Source organism: Misgurnus anguillicaudatus, chromosome 20 (genome assembly GCF_027580225.2).
Source record: "Misgurnus anguillicaudatus chromosome 20, ASM2758022v2, whole genome shotgun sequence".
NCBI lineage: Eukaryota > Metazoa > Chordata > Actinopteri > Cypriniformes > Cobitidae > Misgurnus > Misgurnus anguillicaudatus.
In genome coordinates this window covers 29,085,985-29,107,568 of record NC_073356.2, presented here as the reverse complement: position 1 = coordinate 29,107,568, position 21,584 = coordinate 29,085,985, and the positions used below count along the sequence as shown (strand labels likewise).

Sequence of the window (21,584 nt, the reverse complement as noted above, 5' to 3'; positions counted from 1 at the left end):
CTAATTTTCCAGCCCCTCTAAAGTTAAACGTTTGATTCTTTCCGTTTTGGAATCCATTCAGCTGATCTCCGGGTCTGGCAATAGCACTTTTAGCATAGCTTAGCATAATCCATTGAATCTGATTAGACCATTAGCATCGTACAAAAAAATAACCAAAGAGTTTTTATATTTTTCCTATTTAAAACTTGACTCTTCTGTAGTTACATCGTGTACTAAGAATGACGGAAAATTAAAAGTTGCAATTTTCTAGGCAGATATGGCTAGGAACTATACTCTCGTTCTACATGTTTTAATTTAAAGCGACTTACAGTTCCTTATGAGCTACTGTATATCTTTTATTAGTATGTTTGTTCCCTGGGCTCAAACCGACAACCTTTTGCACTATTAAAGGGACATTCTACTTTTAAAAAAAAATATGCTCATTTCCAGCTCCCCTAGAGTTAAACATTAGATTCTTACGCCGCATTCACACACGGCGTAAGCGTTGACGCTTCCCATTTACTTTTAATTGGTGACTTCAAGCATTGGCGAACTGAATTGTGGATCCGTCGGCGTTGCATCACTGCCGTTGCTCGCGGCAGAAGTTGAACATTTCTCAACTTTTCAAGCGTCAACGCGAGCGTCAGCCAATCAGATTGCCTTATGCAAATAACCTAGGCAGAGCCAGCCAATTACGTTTATGGAAGACCGGAGCATGTGCTGCGGCCACTGTGATTGGCTGTTGGCCACGCTTCAGACAAGCCTCCGTCAAGCGTTAATGCTTTCGCCCCGTGTGAATGCGCCGTTACCGTTTTGGAATCCATTCAGCCAATCTCCGGGTCTGGCGCCAGGCCCGGATTAACACAGTGAAGTGCCCCAGGGTGACCAAAGTTCAAGTGCCCCCCTCCCAAAAAAATTATACATTATATTATATATGAAGAGTTTGGTTCCAAAACGCAATAAATCCATTTTGACAAATTTCGGTAAAAACGTGTTTTCTATACCAAAAAAGTGACAAGATGAAAACCACTATTTTCTAATACAAACTTTCACATAGCATCTTTAGGTTATAAAAACATAAAAAAATTCAAACCCATAACTTGATTTTCAAAGATTTATTATAAAAACAAATTATTTTTTCCACAAAATGCAATAAATCCATGACAGTTTTTTGTTTCAAAATGCTAGAAATCTATTAATTCAATGTACAAATGTGCATTCATCTTTGCCATTTTATATTCATTTAGTTGACTAGTTGTACACACTGACTAAAAAAATAAACATTCATGTCATCAAAACACTTACTTTGTCATATTAAGAACACTGTCATTGCTGCGGTTATACTTGACGTCGTCGCTTAACATTTTTCACAGCGATCAGCTGTAAAATGTTTTGGTCCTGCTCGATTTTCATTGACTTTGAGTAAAATAATGTAAAGTTATGCATAAGATCCCCTGGGGTCAATGTGTTATCATGACAGAAACTTGATGCTGTCGGGAGATAAGAACCCGTCTCCCGAGTGCTTCGCGTAAATTATTAGATGTTGATGACTTACAATCTTTCCCGTCACAGAAAATAACCACAGGTTTATCAATGCCATTAAAGTATTATTTTGTTTTGTTTGTTGATCACGAAGTACAAAGTAGATGAGGAAAACTAGGACTCCATGTACTCGGACTACTAATTTCTGTACTAATTTCTGGAGTGGATTAAATGGGTTCTGTAAAAAAGGAGGAGTGGCGTTTATCGCATTTTGGGAAAAAAGGGAGAAAAGATGACAGAATAACACGGCGTATATTGGATTTTGCGTAAAATTATTTACTTTTAAATACTGACCTGATATAATACTGATTTTGGCAGTAACTCATTTTTTTCAAAAATGGCGTTTATCGCGTTTTGGAACCAAACTCTTCATATATATATATATATATATATATATATATATATATATATATATATATATATATATATATATATATATATATATATTATATTGAACTCTAGTCATTCAGGGCTCCAGACTAACTTTTTTTTATTAGTAGCTTTGTAGCCCCTGACTGAGTGCCAGCTGAAAATTTAGGATGCACAATAATATGACGCAGTGCCCGAAAATAGTCCCCTGCTATTGAAAGTAACCAAGGGGGCTATTTTCGGGCAGTGTGTAATATCACTACGCCTACTGCAGCCATGTTACATCAGCAAAGTCCTTGATTATTACGCCACTTTGTACAGACTGTCAAGTTTTAAATAGGAAAAATATCAAAACTCTTTGGTTATTTTTTTTGCGCGATGCTAATGGTCTAATCAGATTCAATGAACTATGCTAAGCTATGCTAAAAGTGGTAGCACCAGACCTGGAGATCAGCTGAATGGATTCCAAAATGGTAAGAATCAAATGTTTAACTCTAGGGGAGCTGGAAAATTAGCATTTTTTTTTTTAAGTGGAATGTCCCTTAATAGCGCAAAAGGTTGTCGGTTTGAGCCCAGGGAACAAAGACACTAATAAAAGATATCCAGTAGCTCATAAGGAACTGTAAGTCACTTTAGATTAAAACATGTAACATTTCTTTATTTGGAGTCACAGTTCCTCAGTCTTGAAAGTCACTTTGAATGAGAGCATTTCCTAAATGCCTAAATGTAATATAAAGATAATCTTACAGATGATTAATTCCAGATAATGCTAGTTTCAACTGAGTGGAGCAGATAGCATCTCCTCTATTTACTCTGGGTATTCATTAATGCATTGGATAAATAGACTTTGCTTTACTAAGACTTAAGTATGTTTCCCATGTGTTCTAACACAATGTAAATAAAAACTAAAAATGCACGAATATTCAGTTATAATAAAAAGCACTGCAATGTCATCTCAAAATGTAATATCAGTAAGATTATAGTTTTGCTTTGATATGGAGGTAGGAAACATTTACAGGATCAATAATGCTTCAGGGTGGTAATCACTTTCCATGCTGGTTTCGTGCTTTGTGGTCATATACTTACTTTGAGTAGTTTACAGTACAATTTATATCTACAGAGATAGTTTTACTTCAGATGTTGCAAACCATAACACAGTAGTAATAATTTGAATGGTCTGTGTCATCGAAATGTTGTCATACACTTGAAAAAAAAATTCAACCCAGCGTTGGGTCAAATATAAACCTTTTCTAAGTTAAATTTGAGATGCCCTCTGATTTTCTTTGTACTTTATGCGCTTCATGCCATTTATTTTATAACAATAACACAAACATGTTAGCTTACGCCATAAACCTACTGTGACGTCATCTATAAAGGACAAAGGGACGTTGTAAGTGTTTAATGTGGAGAGAATAAACAATTAAGGTACTGTATTAAGCCCGACTGAACTCTGAAACCGTCTGCGACGTTGAAACCTCAAAAGCAGGCGAACTACAGTATGACAAATCCTAAGGAAGTATAAGATTAGTCATTTAACCCCCTTAAAAAACCCTGAATGGCTGTTTTATGCCCAAACAGCTTAATTCATATTTGGCACAGATGCAATGCTTGTCACTTCCTGAACAAAACACAAAGGAAACAAAAGAATCTTTTCTCACTTTTCACTAGCCAGGTGTCTTGACCTTATGTCATTCAGCCGGTGTTTAAAGGTTGACACATGCTGTATTTATTGTTTGACTTTGGCAATGGGTAGTTTAACAGGACGAGGGCTCGGACATCAGCAAGCATCATGAGTGACTTGCTAATATTTACTGTTACACGGCCTGCAGGAATATACCTTTACTGCTAATTTAGGAGAAGGTCAGAACTTATTTCTACCTTTATTTACACAAAGACACACCCATTGTGTGTGTCTTTTTGATTTGGTGTAGCCTTTTTATTTTTCAGTCTGTCACTGGTGTAACCAAACAGTGGTACAGTCAGATGATGTCGGGAAGAGCGGCGCAAAACCTTTTGTTTTGTTTCAGTCATTCAAATGGCTGGGTTATGTTTGTGTTGGACAAAACACATGCTGGGTTAAAAATGACTTAGTGTTGGGGGGTTGTTATGCAACCATGAGTTACAATAACCCAACATCAACTGTTGGGTTACTGTAGCCCATGGTTGCATGACAACCCATCAATGTGTTCTTTTAAGTGTTCAAAAAGTATTATTATATGAGTTAATTATATTTTTGCACATGCACCACACACATCTGGTAAAAACGTTTGCTTCTACAGTTCTCATACAATTACACAGAAAGGGACTAAAGTGCAAATGTTACAACTTACCCCATATGGGGTTCATTGTAACAGACAGATATCCATTCATATATGAGTATTCATCATCTAATAATAATAATAATAATAATAACTCTAATTTATATAGCGCGTTTCAAAAACCCAAGGACGCTTAACAAAACAAGGGGATGGGAAAAGGGGGGGGGGGGGCGGCTACAAGCCATAGGCCTCAGTGAAGAGATGTGTTTACCCATCCGTTTGTAACCATCCGTCTATTATGCATCAATGAATATAGATATCATTTTCGTTATCGTTTTCTTTTCATTAACAGTGTATACGTCTTTTCACTAACTGTGTCTATATAAAATGTTTTCAAACACAGCTATTAGTTACTAGGAGATGTTGGCATGTTTCAAAATGGTGATATGTTTTAGATAACAAAACAGTGATTTAAATAATATAAGGTTTGATTTGATTGCTTACACACTTAAAGGAATAGTCTACTCATTTTCAATATTAAAATATGTTATTACCTTAACTAAGAACTGTTGAATCATCCCTCTGTCATCTGTGTGTGTGCACGTAAGCGCTGGAGCGCGCTGCGACGCTACGATAGCATTTAGCTTAGCCCCATTCATTCAATGGTACCATTTAGAGATAAAGTTAGAAGTGACCAAACACATCAACGTTTTTCCTATTTAAGACGAGTAGTTATACGAGCAAGTTTGGTGGTACAAAATAAAACATAGCGCTTTTCTAAGCGGATTTAAAAGAGTAACTATATTGTATGGCGTAATAGCACTTTTGGGAGTACTTCGACTCGGCGCAGTAACACCCTCCCTCTCCCATTATGAGAGTGAGAAGGGGAGCAGACTTTTCAGGCGAGTCGAAGTACTCCCAAAAGCGCCACCACGCCATAAAACATAGTCACTCCTCTAAATCCGCCCAGAAAAGCGCCACGTTTTATTTTGTACCACCAAACTTGCTCGTATAACTACTCGTCTTAAATAGGAAAAACGTTGATGTGTTTGGTCACTTCTAACTTTATCTCTAAATGGTACCATTGAATGAATGGGGCTAAGCTAAATGCTATCGTAGCGTCGCAGCGCGCTCCAGTGCTTACGTGCACACACACAGATGACAGAGGGATGATTCAACAGTTCTTAGTTAAAGCGTAACTAAACCCCTGGTCAGAGCCTGACTCCGCCCACTGGCAATATTTGAAAAATGCAAGAAAAGTGGGCAGATCCCAACAGAGATAGAGGGGACGAACTAAGCTCGTACCAAGTGTGTGGTGAGATCGTAACAAGGGCGTGGCGAGCTTGAATCTGCTTACGTCACGAGTCATTTTTTGGACTCAACATCCAATAGGAAAATTCAACTGCAGTAGCCACCGTTTAACCTGAAGAGGGCAGCACTCAGACGTTTTTACACCATATATTGTAGTATTGAAACACTTTATATCCAAATGTCAAAAAACTTACTAAAATCAATTAACAGCACTAATAAAGCATCATTCTTACAGATCATTAACTAAAAAAAATTGGTTAAGGGTTTAGTTACTCTTTAAGGTACTAACATATTTTAATATTGAAAATGAGTAGACTATTCCTTTAACTCAGAAAACATAAAATATAAAGAAACTTACTTTTATGCCTCCAAAACACTCCAAAAGTGCATATAGAGATGGGCAGTATTTCAAAAATCTGTTTTGTATTTTAAATGCTTTTGGAAAATGTTTTATGTAATTTCTATTTTAATCTATTTTAAATACAATTGAAATTAGTATTTTTTTTTCAAAATACCTCAAATACGTTATGCCAGTATTTATCAGGCACATACCAAGACATTGAATTGAATCAGTGATTTTTTCTGAAATCTGAGGAAGTCACAGTACTTTGTATGTTGTGTTATTTGTGCATGCTCATCCCTGGTAAATGGTCAGTTTTGCTAAATCATCTCAGGCAGTGTACGCTCATAAACATAAAGATGCTACAAAAGAGTTTTCACAGTGTTGCCATACATGCTATTTGTATGAATTTTGTGTGGGTTTTTAAATTGTGAAGCACTTTGAGCATTAAAATTTGCTATAAATAAATACGTTTGTAGTTAACTTTTTAGTTAAGGATTTTACGGTTTTGTACATTGCCTTGTGCATTGTTCAAATTCGCTACCTTTTTAGGTTGTTTGTGTACAAAAATGACCATTAAATTAAATGGCTGTAAAAATGTATCAGATGATTTTTCTTTTTTTCTTTCTTTTTTTTTTGCATAAATCTGTTAACCAACCTTCGTGACAACATGTATGTAGCCCATCATGTTGTTCGCGGTTTCCAGATACTTGTATAATTTCATGCGTAATCAGAGTTGACTGTTAAGGGAGTGTCTTGCATGTATTTTGTGAACGGTTTTGACGCGTGTGCAGTTGGCACTTATTTTGACAAAACACATGATGCACATGGTTCACATGACGCAACAAACACACATTTTGAAAAAACAAGCAACACACATGACACTGCGAACACATATTTGATTTTGCGCCCCTCGGATGAGCAGTCACGAGCCGCCACTGTACCTCATTACTAATCAAAACTATCAAATGTTTACTTTAATTGCCAAATCAGGGATGTCACTGATTTGATGAAAAACACACAAAATTACCTTTTTTTAATATAAAAGGTGATTGTTTCACAGTCTTCATTTTTAGTTTTTGTGCAGCATCAGATTTTATTTATTTTTTCTCTCTAATTAGTTGTTCATGTTTTTTCACATTGATTTCCATTATAATGACATTTTTTTGATTGCAAAGCTATGACACCATATAATCATGCATTCTTGATTGTTGGAGGGTTTTCCTGTAAAAAGAGGTAAAATTTGTTGTTGTTTTTTACTTTTGTCGCCATTAACCCTTTAGTAGGCATGTGCAAAAACAGAGCTTAATTTCTGGTTTGTACATTGAGTTATATGGAGTCAACAGGGCAAAAAAAGCCACAAACAACAAATGAGGGAGAAAAAAATTAAATCTGATGCTGCACAAAAACTAAAAATGCATCAAAGCCAATGTTTTTACTCATCTTTTAATGCCCAAGACTGTGAAAAAGGTTAAAAAAAATCAGTTTACAATCACTTTTAATTTAGAAAATTTGTTAGAAAAGTTTTTCCCTCAAATCAGTGACATCACTTATAAACTTGGCAATTAAAGAGTACAAAACATGGAATTTTTGTAAACATTTGGTAGTTTTGATCAGTACTGACTCTGAGGGTGAATAACAGATTTATTAAAAAAAAAATTTTTTATTTTTACAGCCATTTAATTTAGTGGTCTTTTTTGTACACGGACAACCCGAAAGGGTAGTAAATTTGCCCACGGTGTATTGTTGAGTTTTTTTTTATTTCAAAGCATTTTCTTAAAATGTATTAATATATTTGTCACCAAAAATCATTCAATTTGCTGCAACACATAGAAGGTTGTGGCCAAATTGAAGAAAAATGTCCCCAACAACACATACAGGTTAAGAGTGTGATCAAGTCTCTCATACACCTGCTGGTGTTTATTTTTGCAATATGGATCAAGCATTTAATATTTTAGTTTAAGTTTACTATTAATAATAATAAACTCCCAACTAGAAATAGATTTATACAGGACACTCTTAAAAATAAAGGGGTTTAAAGGATCTTCACAGTGAGGCCACAGAAGAACTATTTTTTGCTTCCCAAAAAAAAAACATTTCTTTCTCGTTTTTCTTAAAGTCTGTAGATCCCCTTTCTACTACAAAGACTCTTGTGTTGTATATCCAACTTCTCACAAAGTATTTTGTAGTCTGGGTTTTATAATAAAAAAATCTTTCATTAAACTCATTGTTCTTTATGACAAGGTGACTTCTTACCATGCTTTACATACATTTGTTGACTTTCTTAAGACCATTTTCATTTTATCAACTTTTTTTTTTAATGTTTAATGGCTTGGTGCAGTTCATCAAAGATGGATGGCACAGGATGGGCAAGGCTTACAAGGCCACTCCTCAGCCCCACCCTGGCCATTCAGACCTGTTTCATCTCTTAATTCTCCCATACAAACCATTTCTGAACTGGCAACTGACTATCAAGACATCAAAGTGTGTCTAGACGGATGGAGTTTATGTATCATCAGACATCACATTGATGTTTGATTTCATTTATTTGCTTTTACATTGCACAATGAATATGCTATATTTATGGTGAGGTTATCCAGCAGTACAGCTGTATGTTTCGATACTTCATCATGAGAATCAAGAGCAACACATTAAAGGTTGTCAGTATCAATACCCATATCTCAGTTTTCCCCGAATTGGCCTTCCGCTGACTCATGACTGAACATCAGAGCCTGATTTCAGGGTGACACCACCCTGTATGCATGTACACGTGAAATCAGACACTCCCTTTGAGGAAATCTGATCTCTAATGTATGTTCATGATCTGGATAAGTATTAAAAATTAATCTGAGAACTATTTTAAATAGAAAAGTATCCAGACAAAGTGTTTAAGGTTAAGAAGTTAACGCAAAGAAATTGAAGGCTGCTGATTTGAAGAAATGAGAGGGATAAACAAGAAAAGATTCAACTTTACTGGTCCTACAGCAAAATAATTTCAGGAATAAGTGAGAATAAAGATAAGAAAATAATAAAAATAACAGTAATAATCATTTAATTGTACAAAACTTTAGTCAAGTGGGAACAAAATAATTTTGCCTAAATATCACATTTTGATTTTTAGAAATTTTGAGAACTGTTTTTTTTTAATGATAAGGTTTTAGAAACTGTATTTAACAGAGATGTTAAAACTATTGTGTTGAGAAATTTCAAGTGTAAGTTTAAACAAAAAGAACGTAACCAAATGTGTGTTATATAGCGCAAACTTTAAGCTGCACCTTTAAAGATAATGTTAAAAGTGATAAGAATAAACTTTACTGGTCGAATAAAGGCAGATATTTTTCCAGAATAAGTAGTAAAATTAATAAATAGAAGAAACAGAAACATTTTTAATTTGCTATTTTTGTAAATTCGAATGGTGTAATTATGAAATTATTAACCATAAATTCCTCTTTTCAGGGAATTTAATGTATTTAATTATTTCCCCATTTTCTGAGGGTTTTTTTTTCGTCTTCTTTTCTGTAAGCTGCTTCAAAAAAAAGGATACAACAAAAAATCACTATATAAAATTTAGACAATTTTACCAACCAATTTGCACAAATTAGCTTAAAAAAAACTATTAAGTTGTTTGTATACCTTTTAAAATTTAAATGAATATCACCTATGGGCAGTTTCCTGTTTGACCAGCAGAGGGCATTGTCAGATTGTCTACCTCACAGCAAAAATAAAACCACAAATAAAGTCTTTATAATTCATTGATTTGACTGTGTGTGATATATTTTGTTATTTCTCTCATTGTAAACCAAATATAGGCAACGTAGGCTATGTATTTTATTGGCAAAATATTATATTCATAAATGTACATTCTTTTTTTACCTTTATTATTTAGTTATGACACTAACAAATATTAATGAATTGCTTTGTCTTTATTGTTGAATGGTTTCCTTCTTCTCCAACGTTAAAATTTTTTGTATTTATGTCATCCATGATTGTTTTGAACTTCATAATGCATTAATAACAAAAAAGTTTTACTATTTTATAAACATGAAGCACATAGAGTCTATTTTAACATCACGTTTACATCAGCTCCCCCCACACACACTATAAAGTACACTTTTCGAGAGAACAACCATTTTTAGTACCGTCCGGACAGCGTACATTCTTTCAATCCCACGACGCACTGTCTTGCCGCTTGCGCCGAATAAATGTCCTCGTTTCGACACGAGATGGCGCCCACAGTCCCCCCAGCGTCCTCGGTGTCCGAATCCACTCTCTCTCGTTCACTCTTTCGGGTGCGCTGAGTCAAGCAATGTAGGGAACAGTGAACAAGGATATATGGGCCGATATCGAACACAGCCTATGTGCTTTCGATTTCATGCGACGCTCCGCCGACTGATTAGCATAGGACATCGAAGTAACGCGAGAGCAAGTCGATGGCTCAGCTTTCGAATTGTTCTCGCGATACTTTGATGTCCTACTAGTACCAATATGCGCAGCGCCGCATAAAGTCGAAAACACTTCGTCAGGCACGGAAGAGGACAAACAGGCAGGCAAGTTTCAGCGAAGACACAAGATGTGCTCCATCACAAAGCTATGTTTACGGAGAAAAATGCACGACTGTGAGTGGTGATAATCGGCAATCTGCTCGATATGCGGTTGTGTTGTCGGCGGTTTATCGGAGTTCGGTCGCAACCTGCGCGCGTTGGACTTAGTAAGTGACAGGTAAGTTTTTGCTTAGGTGAAACTTTCTGGGGAGCGCTTGGCTAATGACACTGCATTGCGTATAAGAGGTCACGGTTCAAAACCTCTCGTGGTTTCGATATCATCGCATGAACGTAGTGAGCAACATATCAAGTGCTTGACAAGTGCTGCGTCGCTCAAAGTGGGTTGCCAGATCCCTCCAACGTGAAAAATACTGTGGTGCACCTATAGGAAATGTCTACATACTGTTGTGTTTTTGAATCGTAGTAAATATAAAAGTATACTACAGTATTTGATACAATTTAACAATACTATAAACGATAACATTTTGTATTATTTATAGGTTCAGTTTCCCAGACAGGGTATAAGATAGATTAATCAATGACCAGGCCTTAGTTATATTATATAGGACATATATAGTAGTTTTTACAATTATACCTTACAAAAAAGTGTTTTTCGTGTGGGATTTCTTGCCTTCCTGTGGTATTGTAGTATTAGTATATACGTAGTATTAGTATATGTCCTATTGCATTAGCTGTAGTCTTAAATCTAATAATGTACGTAATCCTATATCTAATATTAGGAATTCTGTATAAGCTATACTATAATTACATTCAATAATGCATTATAATATTATACATATTATTAGATATGTATATAAACATAATATGTACGTATAATATGTGCTATTGTACTATAGGTCAATTGGTAGAGCATTGCATTGACAGGGCAAAGGTTGTGGGTTCGAAACCCAGGGAATGCATGTAATGATGATAAAGATGTTCATTGACTGAACTGTGGATTAAAGCGCCTTCCATTTAAATAAATGTAAATGTAGTGCTGTTGTATGGATTGACCAAAGTATTTCCTTTATGTGGAGGACAGTTCAAAGTTCAAGAGGGCTTTAGATGATCATTGATCATCAATGATTGTTTTCTCCAACAGAGACTAAAGGTTGACAATGGCAGGCCGACTGAACCTAAACCCCTGGTTTCATCCTGGGGCAAAGCGGCTGTTTTAATTTACAAATTACGGGTCACAACCTATTTGCTACTGTATCTAATTATAAAGCGAGTCTTTTATGTAGTTGTATGAAATCTAGTTGCACTTCATGGGACCGTTGTGCAGAATTCCCATTCCAGCAATTATAGGAGAGGATAATCCAGTCCTTTTAGAAAATGTGACGTTTCCCTGCAATCCGTCACACATCAAACCAGCAAATATAATTTAGGGGCATATTTTCAGCAGTTTCTGAGTACTTCTGACCGTTTGACGCAGGGGCACAGATGCTGTAGGAATGTGCACAAGCGGGCAGTATTTGCCAGTCTCTGCGCTCTCTCGAGAACACAATAGTTTATATTCATTAGATTGTGTGGGTATTGTCAAACAGAGTTTTGTTCTTTGTTGTATTTTTTATGTTTTGTGTCTTTGCCTGTTTAGGGCTTTGACGATTATGACGATTAATTGTCTGTCTTATTGCTTTTACATTTAATTTTCATAAATGTTTTGTTTGTTCATTTTTGTGATTATTCAAATAAAATCTTTTGCAAGGTTTACCTGGCAGTAAATATTAATACACATAACACATATTTTAAAGTAATTATTTAATGAATATATCTTTAAAAAACTGAAAATTCTTCATGAGAAAAAAAACAATAAAGTGTCAGAAAAATAAATTAAAATAAAAATGCAAACAAAATAAACTGACTATAGACGGTTTCAGCAGTAACAACATAAACAAGCGGCTGTCGTGATCCGCACGTAACTTCCGGTAAACTCCGCTAAGAATAAATAACAACAAGGTTCGTTAAACGTAGTTTATTTATATACAGTAACAAGCAAAAAACAACACATAGATTACCTAGGAAACCAAAACATTCGTTATTTTCAACGATGCATTTGTTCAAGGGATCAGTTTAGCAACTAGTCAGACCGTTAAAAAAAACAAAACCGGAAGTAAAGTTCGGATCCAGACGTGTATCGCGTCAGCGCACGTGCGTCCGATGAAACCGTCTATACCAGAACAGGACTTAAATATTAGCCATAAATAAAAGGTCATATTAGTACTGGAACATATGTCTGTAGTGGCTGCAAAAAACGAATTCCTTACCCATCCTTAAGAATAGCATCCTTCACTTCCCTAAATTTGGAATTGCTGTTTTGGAAATTTATGTTTTATTTGCGAATCAAAGTTTTGCAGCATTTCTTTAAATTGTTTTACACTGTCAGTTAAGAAGCACCATCTGATACAGTCTCGTAAATAGAGGCGCTGCAGCTCCCCCTTGTGTTTTTTAAATAGATGTGCAATCATTGCGGTGATCTGAAATCATCACGATGAGGTCAAACAATCACAATGAGACGATTATTAAATTATTGTGTCAGCCCAACTCTGAAGGCAGTGTTGTCTGACAATTGTCATAACCAGTGAACATTTTTAAACCTTTCTGTTTTTTCCTCTGTCAGCTTCTCAGACATGGACCATAAGGAGGTATTCGGAGCATTGCAGACAGCATGTTCAGATGTGATCTCAGCTCTTAACGAATCCCCCAATTCTTCACTTGGTGACCACGCCAATCGTCTGTTGGGGTTGATGAGGCAGATTCAGGAACACGGCCATGCTATGAAACCCTTGGTCACTGGCTTTACTTCTGTATATCACCATTTTGACTTGGACGCCGACACCCCCGGCAATGGATATCGGTCCTTAGTCAAGGTTACTGCTTATGATTTATAAGAGCATTTTGTTTTAGCATTTGATGGGTTGCATGCTAATTATTCCAAGTCAAAAATATATTTTATTATCATGGTTATTATATAGTGTTTAGTTTAGTAATATAGTATTAAACACCTTAATATGGTCTGAAATCTTACATGAACTTAACTGAACATGACTTTTTACTTTTGTGAAACACAAAAAGTAAATACTCTTGCCACTTTTTCTGTATAATAAAAGTGAATGCTGTCATTGGTTTGGTACTCCGTTAAAATGTCTTAAAGCAACACTATGTAGTTTCCATGTAAAAATGACTCACAGCTCCCCCATGTGGTTGAAAAGCGCAACAGTACCTGGTATCAGACACTCTTCTGCAGGCAGGGGGAGGGGCGGGGCTGTGTGCTCTACCCTCCACCGCCACTTTCAGAGTGTGCTTGTAGCAGCTAGGAGGCTGCTCAGGTTGCAGCAACAGTATAATTTGTCCAGTTAAAAGTTGTTCTATCACTGAAATAATTTTAGAGACTTTTTTAAAGGTAAAAAAACTACATAGTGTTGCTTTAATTTAGGTACCTTTGAGGCACCAACATGAACCTTTCAGGTATATGCACCCCTTGGGTACAAAGGTTCTGGTTCTTTTTGAAAGGGTACTGCCCCAGTGACAGCTTTTGTACCTTTTTTCTGAAAAGGATTGCCAGAATATTATAAATTTGATATTTTCAGCTGTTTCACATGATATGGAAAGTCATACGGGTTATGGGTGAATAAAAACTGACTGTTCCTTCTTGTTTCTGTGTTTTTCATTCTGTAGGTAGTACATTCCTGCACCCTCCACATCATCCAAAAAGCCCGTTATATTGCTTCAAACTGCAATGGGCCATTTTTTCGAATGGAGCATAATGTAGCAGAAATAGAGGCGTACTGTAGTGCCCTGTGTCAGCTGCGGGCGTTGCTTTACCTGGCACAGGTATTACTAAATGACAATGCCCACGGGCAGCTCTATTCACATGAGAAAGGTGGGCTGAGTGAAAAGTTTGTGCAAGAATACATCTCCATGCACAAGGCTTGTTTCTACGGCCGCTGCTTGGGCTTCCAGGTAAGATGATCACATGTCACATTTTGTTACTTCTCTAGTGCGTGCGGTCTGTAGTATTCGTTTTCAGAAACATACAGTCAGCCTCTGTTTCTTTTTCCCAAGTTTGCCCCTTCTCTAAGGCCTTTTCTGCAGACCGTGGTCATCAGTATGGTGTCATTGGGTGAGAACTACAAGAAACAGCAGACCGGAGTAGGTCAGTGTAATGGATAAGCATTGGGAAACTGGGTCAGATTCCAGACATATTTTTAGGACTTGATGATTCATACTTTACAGTAACTTATCAGTTGATGGGTTCCATGGGAACCTTTGCTAACACAATGATATATTGGTTGAGCTACATGAACCGGATAAGTCCAATTCTGTCTGTTTACTACACAGGCATAGCTGCTCTCTCTGTATTTACATCTGGCAAATATTTGATGAACCCTGATTTGAGAGGGGCGGAGTTCGAACGCATCACTCAAAATTTAGACATGCAGTTTTGGAAAACCTTTTGGAATCTTACTGAGACAGAGTTATTATCAGTAAGTATTGTACAAGCATACACCGTGTGCAGAATTATTAGGCAAGTTGTATTTTTGAGGATTACTTTTGTTATTGTACAACTAAAGTGCTCTTGCTCAATTCAAAATGTTAACAAACCCTCAAACCTGAACATTTTTCTATGTACATCATTATTAGGCAACTATTAGTGTGCAGAATTATTAGGCAACTAAATGAAAAACAAAGATTTTACCATCTCACTTGTTTTTTTTCACCTGTTAAAGTGAGAATAATAAACAAACTCTACATTTACAAATAAACATTTAATAAAAAAAAAGAAAATAAGAAAATATATAAACTCCAATATAGCCACCCTTCTTTTCGATAACAGTAACAAGCCTTCCATTCACGGATTCAGTCAGTTTCTTGATCTGATCTGAACCAACATTTTGTGCAGCCACAACCACAGCCTCCCAGACACTGTTCAGAGAGGTGTACGGTTTACCTTCACTGTAAATGTCCTGCTTAAGAAGGGCTCAAAAGTTCTCAATAGGGTTTAAGTCAGGTGAAGAAGGGGGCCATGGCATTAATTTTTATACTCTAAGGCCTTTACTGGCCAGCTATGCAGTGGAGTACTTGTGATGTATGTGATGGAGCGTTGTCTTGCATAAAAAAGTCTTCATGAAAGATGCAAACTTTTTCCTGTACCACTGCTTGAAGAAAGTGTCTTCTAAAAATTGTCAGTAAGTCTGAGAGTTGTTTTTTATTTCCATTTTCAACCCAAAAAGGTCCAACTAGCTTATCTTTAATAATACCTGACTGTGCCTGCCTGCCTGTATTGTAGAAGACACTTTCTATACAATAAATTTCAAAATCCCTGGTAGAAAAAAAGAAACGCTAAAACAATGTTAGTCTCTGAAAACAAAAGGACTTATTATTTTTAAATTACTTGAGTTCGCGCTTTTTGCTGAGCACAAGAACAAGCGCGTACTTGTGAAGAGTGGACCCGGGATGCAGAGGAGTGCGCATCTCAGACGTGAACACGAAAGGAATAATGGGTTTAATTATGCTTTCAGTTTCACTTCTTGTTACGTGAGGATAGTAATGACTGACAAAACGACGCCGTACATACTACCTAACAAAATCTGAGAGAATGCAAAAACATTAAAATATTTTTCCTATGATAGAGCGAAGATGCATTTTGATAACCCTACAGGAATTCGCAATAGCCCCGGGACGTCGGGCTAGCGATTTTGCGAGCCCTGAAAAAAATGCCTTGTGCCAACATTGAGCTAACAAATTAGCCCATGTATTTTCATAGACAATTTATGAGCTAAGAGTGCGAATGTTAGTTAGCCCATCAGTGGTAGCAAGGTAACATGTTCAAGTACCTGCAGCAGCATCATACACTCATGTGTAAATGTGTTTTCATGAGGTTTTCAAAAATATAGCTCTCTTGAGGAAAGTGTACCCCTGTAAAAATATATTCATAATTTATAATATTTATATTCAAGTTCATAGATTTGATATTTATATTGTAGTTGAAAACAGCCATGTGAGAAATTAATAGTAAAGTTCATAAAAAGTCAAAAGTTTATAAAATTAAAATTGATAGAGAAGGTCAGACTATTTCCTTCAGAAAGACCATTGGTTAGCTAGCTCATTTAAAACACCCTAAACATTTTTGACCCTGCCTCTTAAAAGAATCGGAATCGAGAATCGTTAGGAATCGGAATTGGAATCGGAATCGTTCAAATTCAAACGATACCCAACCCTAGTCATATACATCTGGGATGGCATCATCATAAATTATGAGAGAATTTTCATATTCAGGTGTAAAAATTCTTTAAATGATGATCTTGTTTTCTTTTTCCTCTTTTCTGTAAAGGGTTTAAGCAGAATTGCTTCCAGTGTGGTGCAGGTGAATCTCACATTTACTGTGCCTGCTGAAACTTTGAGTTTGCCACTCGCCTCTGACCCCAGTCTTTCAGTTTCTGTGCCTCCCCCAGTTGCACATTGGGGCCCGGGGCCAGTTAACATGCGCCTGGTCTCACACACACTCCGCCAGGGACAGGTAAGAGTGTTTTATTGAACAGAAATTAGAAAAAACTTTCTAATAGATATCTTATTGCTCATATAGATGTTTACAAAGCAGTCAAGAAATGTTTTCACTAACGTCCGAACATTCACCACTTAAATTTCCTCCATGTTTCATACTTTTCCTTAGGACAACGCAGAACTGTTGGCATTTTCTCGACCTCAGGGGCCTCAGTTATCTCTACCTTTAGCTTTCAATCGTGAGGCAGCTCCTCTCTCTCCATACCTGGTCATACACTTCCATGGAGGAGGCTTTGTTGCACAAACTTCAAAATCACATGAGGTGCACCTGATATATATATTTACTTGCTCAAATCATCTTAACTCAGTTTATCATGAATGTTTTATTTTTTCATTCGCTAAACCTGTTTGTTGTTTTTGTCCCTGTTGTAGAATTACCTAAAGAGCTGGTCAAAGGATCTGAATGTGCCTATTCTCTCAGTGGATTACTCTTTGGCTCCAGAAGCCCCGTTCCCCCGCGCTCTAGAGGAGTGTTTTTACGCCTACTGCTGGGCTTTGAAGAACTGCCACTTGTTAGGTTTGTATAGCACACCCTTCAAATAAACACAGATACATGCTGTGTCCTAAATAGCTCCTTATACCCTTAAAGAGACACTCCACCTTTTTTAAAAATGCGCTCCCCTAGAGTTTAACATTTGATTTTTACCGTTTTGGAATCCATTCAGCCGATCTCCGGGTCTGGGGGTACCACTTTTAGCATAGCTTAGCACAATCCATTGAATCTGATTAGACCAGTAGCATCGCACTCAAAATAACCAAAGAGTTTTTATATTTTTCCTATTAAAAACTGGACTCTTCTGTAGTTACATTGTGTACTAAGACAGACAGAAAATTAAAAGTTGCGATTTTCTAGGCCGATATGGCTAGGAACTATACTCTCAAACTGGCGTAATAAGGACTTTGCTGCCGTAACATGGCTGCAGCAGGCGCAGTGATATTACACACTGCACGAAAATAGTCCCCTGCTTTTGAAAGTTATATTATTCAGGCGCTATTATACCATTTCGGGCGCTGCGTAATATTATTGCGCCTGCTGCAGCCATGGTACTGCAGCAAAGCCCTTGATTATTACACCAGAATGAGAGTATATTTCCTAGCCACATCGGCCTAGAAAATCGCAACTTTTAATTTTCCGTCAGTCAGAAGAGTCAAGTTTTAAATAGAAAAAATATCTAAACTCTTTGGTTATTTTTGATCTTGAGGCTGTTTACACTTGGCATTAAACGTGTAAACGGTGTTCAAAACGTTTTGAGCTCGTCCACTTTCGACCACTTAGTTTCAATGACATTCAGAGGTAGTCGAAACCACTTTCGATCGGATCGCTTTTGTAGTTGCGGAACGCATGTGGTTGAATGTGTTCGAACAGCCACACACGACCGCCTTCTCTCTGCCCATTTATCTAATCTGAGGTATTAAACACAAGTTTTACGTCTTTTCTGACTTCTGGCGTGAACAGTGCTATTTTTAGCCTTTAATTGATAAATCTAAAGTGCTGATCTCTGTAGTTTCGTTTTGAAAGCGTGTGAAAGTTGCGCGATCCTATTTCATCAATTGCGCTGAAAATTCAGAGAAAGCTCTTACATACACACGTACAAAACCCTGTGCAGCATGTTTACTTGCTAAACAACCAGCGAACTCCGACATAATATTAGTTCGTGTCCATATAAACTCATCATTACTCCCGCTCGCGTTTGAATGACAGCAGAGAGATTCGCCCACCGTCTCACAACAGACCACCCCCTCACAATATTCAGGACAGAAGCGGTCAAATGTGGACAAAAGAGACGAATTTAAATACCACGTGTAAACGTAATGTGTCTCTCTCGTTCACTTGTTATCCAATCGATGAAAACACATCTTACCAAGTGTAAACAATCTTCATAGATGCTAATGGTCTAATCAGATTCAATGGATTATGCTAAGCTATGATTCATGCCCTGACACTTTAAATAGCACCACAGGACATGTTAGCATTATTTGTTTCTTTAATACATTAAAGTTATATAGTTTTAGTTGAACTCTTTAACAGATTATAGGAACCATTCAAATTATGTCAGTTTTAGCTATGCAAACAAAGGTGTAGTTAAACTCAAAAATCCAGTTTACAATCTGATCACATCTTTCATGTCAGGCCTGAGAACTTTTTTAAGTCTTGATCTTGCTGCACAGGCTCGACTGCAGAACGAGTGTGTTTGGCGGGGGACAGCGCAGGTGGCAACCTGTGTATAACCGTCTCTATGAAGGCCATGTCTCACGGCGTGCGCGTACCCGATGGGATTGTGGCTGCGTACCCAGCGACTCTACTTACAATAGATGCATCACCGTCCAGGCTGCTCACTTTAATTGACCCTCTGCTGCCTCTCAGCGTGCTTTCCAAGTGCATCGATGCATATGCTGGTGAGATGTTTTCATTATTAGACTGTTTTGAGTAGGATACAAAAGTTGAATGCATAGCATGGTTTCCTACTGGAAACGCTTTCATTTTACAATTTACACTCTTTCTATAGGCTTAACTTCTATATATCTTATAAGGCCACACCTTCATATTTTTTATGTGTCTATCTCTCTTGCTGGCATAGGTAGTCAGTCAATACAGCCAGCACAGCAGTTGGACACCCTGGCTGCTTTGGGACAGGATACAGTAAATTTGCTTAATAACTTTACCCAGAGAGCAAACGACTGGTTTCAGTCTTTAATAGATCAAAAAGGACCAACATCTTCCACCACGTCATCCAATGGGATTCCAGCATCGTCTTCACGCACCAAAGACAGGCCAGAGGAATCCAGAGAATATCCAGAAAACTTTGAACCGCTCCGGTCTAGGTGTCTGGTGGATATGCAGACACCTTGCACACCAATAATGAAGAACCCATTTGTGTCCCCTCTACTTTCACCAGACAGCCTTCTCAAAGGGCTTCCACCTGTACATATAGTGGTAAGATGATTAGGCCTTTCAAGATCGGTAGATGCTGAAACCGTATGTTTAATTGTTTATTGTTCTTCTTAGGCCTCTGCTTTGGATGCTCTGTTAGATGATTCGGTGATGTTTGCCAAAAAGCTAAGGAAAATAAACCAGCCAGTGACACTCACTGTGGTTGATGACCTTCCCCATGGCTTCTTGAGTCTAGTTCATCTTTCCAAAGATACCCAGGATGCATCTGACATATGTGTGACACGAATCCGAGAAGTTTTACTAAAGGAACTACCTGCCGCTCAAAGGCAACCAGGTCTTAATTAGACCATTCGGTTATATCAATACATTGGAAAGCTCTGATGGTTCATCTATAACAACTATAAATGAAACTTGTTTTGGCAAATTAATCAAAAATACTTAAAGAAAACAGAAGAAAATAAGTCGTTAGCACACATTAAATAGTGTATGAGCTCGAAACTACACTAAATCCATCAAACTGAACTCTTGGAAAAAAGCATGCATTTGCACTTGTTAAATACTTGCACCAAAGTATTGCATTCATGTTTTGTTACATACATTCTGTTGAAATGTATTGAAACATGCAGCTTTGCATTAGTGAGTGACTACGAGATATTCGTAATGACCATTCACTGTAACTGACCAAACTGAATGTCTTAAGCTTCCACCAACATTTCACCATCGTGCCTCTACTCAAGCAATAAAATCTATTTAAACTACAACTTAACAGCATTAACACCAAAGGAAACGCTATTGTTGGCTTTTGTGTACAGTATGTCATAGGTTGTTCTAATGTTTTTTAACTATTTAGCTAAAAAAATAAAAATGATTTGGGTTCAGCTGTAGGTAGCGTATGATGGATTTATAAATGAAGAGTTTTGTTGCCAAACGAGATAAATCAATTTTTTAACATTTTTATCCAAACATGTTTATTATTATGTTATCATGTTATTATTTTGTTTTATGGTGCTACTTAGCTGTATTTTTTAAGTTATGAAGGTTTAAATCAAAACAAACCAACTGCAGTTGCATTGAAATTAATTGGAACGCACAACCTAAAAACGAGATTTCTGAACAATTAAAAAAAAAACGGTGGTTATCTCGTTTTGCAACGAAACTCTTCAATTTTAGATGTTTGCAAGTGATATTTGTGTGCTGCCTTTGTGTTTAACACTTTACCTCACGACTTTTTAAACAAGACTTGGGAGATGCACAAGAAACTTGTGCTTAATGTTTGTTTCTTTTTTGCTTTAGCATCGACACAAAAAAAACATTTAAACTGACTGGTTACTAGTTCTTGTTACCATGAAGTACATTTAACATTTAGGTCTAAAAATTGTTTTAAAAACATGACCTTATTAAAGTATGAACAAGTTGATGTGTGTTTTTGTCACATTGCTTCAAAGATATTCTATATTTTGTGTTTCAGAATTGACACATGCTATAATAAATAATCTTTTGCCGTTATTAAAGCTTCTTTGTGTCCAGTGCTGTTTATTGGTCTTTCATTTCAATTGGAGTTAAGGTTTGAATTTTGATGCCTAATGTCATTTTTTTCAAAGTGACATTTTTACTTTGATATAACACCAATGGTTTTAGACCAAACATAACAAACAGCTATTACAAATTATTGTGGGGTTTTGGTGCTATTAAGACAGCCTTTTTAAAGCGATGCATTATTTAATTCATATAGTTATATATCAATATTTCATTTCCTGTTATTGAAATAAATTAATTTCCCGTTTTGA

The 21,584-nt window shown here is 36.7% G+C and overlaps 1 protein-coding gene across 2 annotated transcripts; it reads left to right on the top strand.

The window, feature by feature from the left end:
* Positions 1-10,280: 10,280 nt before the first annotated feature.
* lipea (lipase, hormone-sensitive a) lies at positions 10,281-21,317 on the top strand. 2 transcript variants are annotated; one of them, XM_073858454.1, is made up of 11 exons: positions 10,281-10,507; positions 12,961-13,210; positions 14,019-14,303; positions 14,406-14,496; positions 14,682-14,827; positions 16,675-16,860; positions 17,014-17,166; positions 17,277-17,421; positions 19,074-19,302; positions 19,479-19,839; positions 19,912-21,317. In XM_073858454.1, exons 2-11 carry the CDS (start codon positions 12,971-12,973, stop codon positions 20,140-20,142), a joined length of 2,067 nt encoding a protein of 688 aa, XP_073714555.1. In that variant the 5' UTR covers positions 10,281-10,507; positions 12,961-12,970; the 3' UTR covers positions 20,143-21,317. The 2 variants fall into 2 exon arrangements, with proteins under 2 accessions (XP_073714555.1, XP_073714554.1); XM_073858453.1 differs by having other exon boundaries at positions 10,282-10,518.
* The last annotated feature ends 267 nt before the right edge of the window (positions 21,318-21,584 follow it).

What these genes read in the sequence shown, in the direction of transcription:
- lipea (XM_073858454.1), top strand. Translation starts at nt 12,971, where the DNA reads ATGGACCATAAGGAGGTATTCGGAGCATTGCAGACAGCATGTTCAGAT. An exon ending in ACACACTCCGCCAGGGACAG is followed by an intron (nt 16,861 to 17,013) that starts GTAAGAGTGTTT and finishes ACTTTTCCTTAG; the next exon opens with GACAACGCAGAACTGTTGGC. An exon ending in TTCCACCTGTACATATAGTG is followed by an intron (nt 19,840 to 19,911) that starts GTAAGATGATTA and finishes TGTTCTTCTTAG; the next exon opens with GCCTCTGCTTTGGATGCTCT.